The sequence below is a fragment of the Centruroides sculpturatus genome, unplaced genomic scaffold, assembly GCF_000671375.1.
Source record: "Centruroides sculpturatus isolate CEXI.00-Female unplaced genomic scaffold, Cexi_2.0 scaffold369, whole genome shotgun sequence".
In the NCBI taxonomy this organism is placed as follows: Eukaryota; Metazoa; Arthropoda; class Arachnida; order Scorpiones; family Buthidae; genus Centruroides; species Centruroides sculpturatus.
In genome coordinates, this window is record NW_019384649.1 from 490,887 (window position 1) to 498,777 (window position 7,891).

Consider the following 7,891-nt stretch of genomic DNA (forward strand, 5'->3'; position numbering starts at 1 on the left):
CGACAAACACATTCCCAGTTTAGGTAATTATGTATTTGGCGTAAAGTTGAGGTTTTTAATTGTTGGTGTTTTAAAATTTTTTTTATATCAAATTTATGTATGAAAAGGGTAATAAAATTATCCGAAAGATGCTGGTATTCCGCGATTTTATTCCAATCAAGATGATCCGAAAATCTTGTTAGGAATTGTTCATCTAAATTTTGATGTTGGCAAATTAAATCCCATTTTGCATATTCCATATTTTGCATAATAAATAAGGTTGAAAAATGGTAATTTTTCCATATGTGTTCCCAATTTAAGTCCTTCGCGAATTCTGAAATAAACGTTTTCGCTTAAATTGTGTCTTCGACTGATCGTATCCCAATTAACATAATTTTGAAATTGTCGAATAGTTTTTTCTTCTATTGGTGAGGACGAGAAAGCTTCCCAGTTGATGGGGGTGAGTGTTTTGTCTATAAAAAACAAACATTTTTTTAAAAAATTATTTGCTGCTTTATTATGTTGTAAAAAATGAGTACATAATACTTGGATTATTTGAGTACATATTATTAATTGAGTATATTAACAAAATTAACAAAAAAATAATTGAGTACATTATATTATTTTTTGAGAAAAAAGTTAATTTTCTCCATAATTGAGTACATTACTTAAGTACATTATTTTTTGAAACTCGATTAATTGAGTATATTACAATTTAAGTAAAAAATAATTGAGTACATTACATTATTTTTTGAGAAAAAAGTTAATTTTCTCCATAATTGAGTACATTACTTAGAGTACATTATTTTTTGAGAAAAAAGTTAATTTTTCCCACAATCTCCAAAATCTTCTTTTTCAGATAAAATAATTTCGTTACAACAATCTATCTTTTGAGATAGATCAATGCAGTTAAAATCATCATGAGTATCTTCATCACAGTTAAAATCATCTTCTTCTTCTTTTTCATGAGATAAGGTAATTTCATCATCATCATTTTCTTTTTCAGAAATGTCGCTTTCTTTTTCAGTAATATCACTTTCTTCTTCAGAATCCTCAAAATCTTTAAAAGCAATTTTGCTATATTCCCTGAATCCTTTTTCGTTTCTGTCGGTGGCGTTTAATGAATCAGTTTTTTCTATTAAACTAGGATGCATTATTAGTTCGAAAATTATTTGGGCAATGGCCAATCCTTTTTCGAAAATGATAGTTTCTGATCCATAATTATACATAACAACTCCAATATTTCCACGGTAGTCGAAGTCAATAACTCCTGCATTGATCATGATATTGTTTAAAGAAATAGAAGATTTTGGAGCTATTCTAGCATAACAGTTCATTGGGATTTCCAAGGCTATATCGGTGAAAATTACTTTTTGCTCATGGGGGTTTATTTGAAAGCCTTTAGTACAAAAAATATCGTATCCGGCTGCTCCCGAAGAAGCCATTTTTGGACACACAACAGTTTCTAGAATATATAAAATATTTATTTATTATTACATTTCATACAATCACATTTTATAAAATATTTATTAAATATAGGCATTATTATTTTATTTTTTATTACAAAAAATTTACATTCATATGGTTTATTATTTGGCAATTTTAATAATGCTGCTTCCCTATAGGTTTGTTTCAAACACGAATAAGTTCTACTACAAATGCTATGTATTACATAAGTAGTTTTCCTTTTGTATACTATTAAAAAACCATATTGTGATGATGATGATGATATCAGAATATCTGTAAGAATTAAAAGTAGAAATTGTAATGACTGAACGATAGTACATCTATTCCATTATCTAAAATGAATTTTTTATCATAAAATGGGGAAAGAGAAATTTTATTTTGTAGATATGTTGTTACTACAGGATTTTTACTTTTAATTCCGTATTGCTGCTGCCTTAATAGTTCTGTATTAAATAAAACTTCTTTATATTTATCGTGATTAAATGTTTTTACAACAGATTTTTTTACCCCCTTAGCAGTTTTTTTATTTTGTTTATCAAAAATATAAGAATACATTTTTGGTTTTAAAGAGCAAAATTCAATTATCGGTTTCGATAGCGTTTCGTCTTTAAAATATCCTAATTTATTTTTGTTCGCTTCGTTATATAATTTGTGAGTTTTGGGATAATTACTAAAATCAAAGATATCAGGGAACGATTTAAAATCTTCGTAAACATCATTTGTATAAATTTGAAGTGTAAGAGAATCTGTGTCAGTATATAATAAATGCACATTTTCCCCGTACCTGTTTTTAAATATTTTATAAAATGTTTCGTAAATGTGCAATTTGCTTAATTCTAATACGCAAAATCCTATATAAATGGGCTTGTCTAAAATTAAATTAGGTTTTTTCATTTTAAAAATTGTAAGATTATCGTTTATTATTTGAAAATTTTCAACAGATGATTTAGATAGATATCTGCGATATTGCTTTAATGTTGTAGCTGCTTTTAAGTTAATACGCTTTCTTACATTTTGACACGTTTTGCCAAAAAAACTATTATTCATTAATTTAAAAAATGATTTGTCAAAATCGTTAGTTGATTCTTGTCTTTTCTTATTATTAAAATTTATATATTTTTTAAGCCATGCACTTTGGTAAAATGCCAATACTCTATGAATTTTAGTTACTATCAGACCTTCTTCTAGATAAAATTTTAAATTTCTATAATGAATTATATAATTTGTTTTATCAAAAAGAGTAGGAATTAATTTTTTATTAGTATTGGTATATTTTAAATTTAATTTATTTAATACTGTTTTTTGGTAATTAGATAATAACTCGTATGGGATATTAATATGCTCAGCAGCTAGTGGCAAATTATCATGTCTGTCATGGATATTTTCTGGATATTTTAAATCTACTTCTAAGATATATCCTATGCTATTTTTGTCAGATATATTACGTATGTCTAAAGCATTTATTTCGTCTTTGTGTAGCCATCTAAAATTATTTACAGGTAAATATGCACTCATTACGAATCCATAAAGATTATTTGCGTCTATCGATAGAATATAATTATGAGGTTGATTTTTATCATAAGTTTTTGGTATTAAGGGGTTATAATTATTTAAAATGAATTATAGAGTATAATGGAACTTGTATGTCGGCGTGAGGCCGGAATATATACTCCTGTGAGTATTTTAAAAATAATATGTTCTTTTAATTTAAATTTCGACTCTTTAAATTATTTTAAATGAAATATAGAGTATAAGGGACATCGTAGACGGGAATAACGACATTCTCCAGCATACCTGTAATAGAGTAGAAAATTCTAAGTATAAAGAATTACTTATAAACAAAAAGCCTCATAATTACTATTGCATTCGCATGCAACAGGAATACGATGAGTATGTAAAAGAAGGAATTGAGAGTTATGCGAAGAAAGTTAATAGAATTTCGCCGGAATACATTAACTATATATGATGAAAGAACAAATGGAAGAATATGAAAAAAGAAGATTGGCTAGTTTGAAAAGTTCAGAAGAGGAAGACACATATTATGTAAATTTATTCTCTTTTTTAATTTATTTTCTGGGTTATCTAAATAACAAGGTAATTTATATATAGGAAAATCAAGTGCCTGAATTAAATGAATTGCCTAGTCCATCATCCAGTCCCAAAAATGAAGCCTTATATCTTGTAAATTTATCCTACCTTTTTTAATTTATTTTATATACGAGAATTACCTAAATAATAAGGTAATTTATATACAGGAACTTATAAAGTATATAAAGAAACATAGGAATATAATAAAAAAAGCCAGTCAAGGAGAGGGACATGCTTCTGGGAATTCCTAGGTGAGAAAAAACTAGTATTGTAACCTTGAAGTTATCTATATAAGCCTTACTAACTGCAGAAGGTTTTATACTTTGTTTCTGACTNTGATTCTTGTGATTGTTTTGTGAGGTGTTTGTTATCCGATCATGTGTTCATTGAAGAAGGATGCAGTTACCAAGAAATTGCTGATATGTTGAATGTATCGACACGAGCTGTGTCGCGCATCCTTAAGCTGTACCGAGACAAAGGTTCTGTGTCACCAGGAAAGGCAAAGGCAAAGGGACGACGGCGGAGGATGACGCCCGTTTAAAGGCCAGTAGTGAGGCCAGGCCTTTTTCCACTGCGTCAATGTTGAAGAAGGAATTAAACCTTAGCATATCTGTAGATACGGTAAAACAGAAGTATGTAACATTTGTAGTATAATATTACAACCTTCCAACGAAATGTATTTCTGGCAGTTCATTATATCGATAGAAATAACTTTATTAACGTGTTCTTGCATATACAGAAATGTAGGAAGCAGGATAATATATATATGTTTTTTACTGTATTCATAGGTTGCGACAGTTTGAACTATACGGAAGGAGAGCAGCCAAAAAGCAGTGGCTCACAATCGGCAACCAATTTGATCGGCTGTGGTTCGCCCAAACTTATTCCCGTTAGGGAGTGGCCGACTGGGCCAAGGTCATCTTCACCGACGAGAAGACATTCCGCTCATCGAGCAGCAGGTTTGACCCGGAGCACGTGTGGTGCACCCAAAGAAGCGGTCGCTTCTCATTAGGTGAGTTTTTAAATTTCATGTATTCATGTCATTAACGCTTTGAACATGACAGCATATTCGCATGTTCATTTTTTTAAATAACAACTTTATTGACGTTTTCTGTTTTACAGGTGTTTGGGGATGGATGACAGTGGCAGGTCCTGGGGAGTTGGTGCGTATAGACAGTCACCTCACCGCCGTGCAATATATCTCGATACTCGAAGAGGTATTGTTGCAGACAGTGAGGGCCGTCTATGGTGAAGAGCCGATTCACTTTGTACACAACAGTGGCTGCAGGAGAATCCACAACGCGTAGATATGGGATGGCTAGGAAGAGGGGCAGACCTGAACCCTATTGGACACCTTTGGTCTGAGCTCACCCGCGGCCCCATTCAGGTGGCGACTCCAAACGAGCTCTAGGAAATCGCCAGAGCTCATTGAGAGAAGCTTCGTGAGGGCATACTATGCGACAATCTTGTGGCAAGTATGCCCAATCGACTGAATGAGGCCGTGGACAGACTCGGAAAGTGGACGAAGTACTGACCCTCTCCCCTCCATCTGCGATGTTTAAACTAGTTGTCTTAACAGACCAAGAAGGTCTTGTAAATAAATATATTTTGTAAATATGTCTTGTAAATAAATATTTACAAGACATAAAAATATATTTTGTAATGTCTTGTAAATATTTATTTACAAGACATTACAAAATATATTTTTATTGTCTTGTAAATATTTATTTACAAGACCTTCTTGGTCTGTTAAGACAACTAGTTTAAACATCGCAGATGGAGGGGAGAGGGTCAGTACTTCGTCCACTTTCCGAGTCTGTCCACGGCCTCATTCAGTCGATTGGGCATACTTGCCACAAGATTGTCGCATAGTATGCCCTCACGAAGCTTCTCTCAATGAGCTCTGGCGATTTCCTAGAGCTCGTTTGGAGTCGCCACCTGAATGGGGCCGCGGGTGAGCTCAGACCAAAGGTGTCCAATAGGGTTCAGGTCTGCCCCTCTTCCTGGCCATCCCATATCTACGCGTTGTGGATTCTCCTGCAGCCACTGTTGTGTACAAAGTGAATCGGCTCTTCACCATAGACGGCCCTCACTGTCTGCAACAATACCTCTTCGAGTATCGAGATATATTGCATGGCGGTGAGGTGACTGTCTATACGCACCAACTCCCCAGGACCTGCCACTGTCATCCATCCCCAAACACCTGTAAAACAGAAAACGTCAATAAAGTTGTTATTTAAAAAAATGAACATGCGAATATGCTGTCATGTTCAAAGCGTTAATGACATGAATACATGAAATTTAAAAACTCACCTAATGAGAAGCGACCGCTTCTTTGGGTGCACCACACGTGCTCCGGGTCAAACCTGCTGCTCGATGAGCGGAATGTCTTCTCGTCGGTGAAGATGACCTTGGCCCAGTCGGCCACTCCCTAACGGGAATAAGTTTGGGCGAACCACAGCCGATCAAATTGGTTGCCGATTGTGAGCCACTGCTTTTTGGCTGCTCTCCTTCCGTATAGTTCAAACTGTCGCAACCTATGAATACAGTAAAAAACATATATATATTATCCTGCTTCCTACATTTCTGTATATGCAAGAACACGTTAATAAAGTTATTTCTATCGATATAATGAACTGCCAGAAATACATTTCGTTGGAAGGTTGTAATATTATACTACAAATGTTACATACTTCTGTTTTACCGTATCTACAGATATGCTAAGGTTTAATTCCTTCTTCAACATTGACGCAGTGGAAAAAGGCCTGGCCTCACTACTGGCCTTTAAACGGGCGTCATCCTCCGCCGTCGTCCCTTTGCCTTTGCCTTTGCCTTTCCTGGTGACACAGAACCTTTGTCTCGGTACAGCTTAAGGATGCGCGACACAGCTCGTGTCGATACATTCAACATATCAGCAATTTCTTGGTAACTGCATCCTTCTTCAATGAACACATGATCGGATAACAAACACCTCACAAAACAATCACAAGAATCAATGAAAAATAATGAATACCAATTGGTCATCTTTTGTCTTCAGGCAACAATTTGAAACTTTTCGGAGCATGGAAGATGTTGACACTGACGGCTCAACCCAGTATATACAAATCAGATAGTATTCCTCTGAACTTTGAAACCCTCCCTTGTAATTCCAGTTTTTTAATTTTTCTAACAGAAACAATTCTTTTATAGTATTCGTGAGACTGTCAGGCGAGCACTCATTAAGTTTTGCGTCAGTTTTTATTTTTGAAAGATGAGTGTATAATAGCAAAGGTAAAGAGTGGGCAGAAGATGCCTGATGTTGCTGGGCAGTATGGCTTGAACAGGTCTACAGCAGACCACAATTCAATCTTATCTAAGAAAGGTACTGTATAATCAAGAAGACTCAAACAACTAAAGGAGTAACAAAAATCACATCTGAGAAATAAAGAACATTGAAGAGCTCACAATGGAACCTGAAACTGATCTGATGACAGAAGAATGCCAAGAACTCTTGAATGAAGAACACCAAGAAACTCAGTGAGATATGCTTTCTTCTGAAAAAAAAAAAAAATGAAAATTGAAATCTGCTATTAAACATTTTCTTGAAGAAGTGGGAGGATGTCAGAATGACAGTCTTAAAATGGCATCCAAACTAGGTTGAAGTTAATAGACTTGGGGGATCTCTACAATTACAATGCTATTAATTACTTCCGAAAAATCCTGACAGAGAGAGAAAAGCAAATCAACATTAGACAGATTCTTTAATCCTTTCAAACAAAAAAAACATGACTAACAAAAATGCAAGTGTGTGTATATATGTATTTTTATTATTACATATAAATAAACGTAGTAAGAAATAATATATTTTTTATTTTTGGGGGTCTTCAGAACGAATTAATCATATTTCCATAAAAACCTATGGTAAATAGATAATCGGTTAAGGAACAATTCGGATAGAGAACAAAGTCTTGGAAGGGATTGTGTTCGTTAACCGTTCACCCACTGTACTGCATAATTAATACAGCTGTGTGAAAATTTACAAATGACAATTGATACTGCAATATATTATATTTGGAACTTAGTTTGATTCCCTGGCATTTTACAATGCACTCTACCCGAAATTACCTCAACCATTTGCACATGAAAATTTCTACTATTCAGCACTACACACTGTTCAAAAATTTTAAGTGATTTTGAATGATGCTTTCAAAGATGTCAAATAAAGAAATCAATTAAGTATCTCAGAATGGATAGCTTTCTGGAAGAAGGCAATGCAACACCTGGAAATCTTGCAAGGAGGAATGCCTCCAGAAAGGCTTTCTACAGGAAACTAACTCTTTAGGTGTTAGATTTGTGAAGAAAACCTGAAAAACTTCAT

General features: G+C 33.8%; 2 protein-coding genes across 2 annotated transcripts; both read right to left on the reverse strand.

Moving 5' to 3' along the window:
• Positions 1-213: 213 nt before the first annotated feature.
• On the reverse strand, positions 214-1,424 carry LOC111626266 (deoxyuridine 5'-triphosphate nucleotidohydrolase-like). Its single transcript, XM_023369584.1, has one exon. The coding sequence runs from the start codon at positions 1,422-1,424 to the stop codon at positions 801-803; it is 624 nt and encodes a 207-aa protein (XP_023225352.1). The 3' UTR covers positions 214-800.
• Positions 1,234-3,207, reverse strand: LOC111626253. Its single transcript, XM_023369569.1, has one exon. It carries the CDS (start codon positions 2,959-2,961, stop codon positions 1,729-1,731), a length of 1,233 nt encoding a protein of 410 aa, XP_023225337.1. The 5' UTR covers positions 2,962-3,207; the 3' UTR covers positions 1,234-1,728.
• Positions 3,208-7,891: the final 4,684 nt, after the last annotated feature.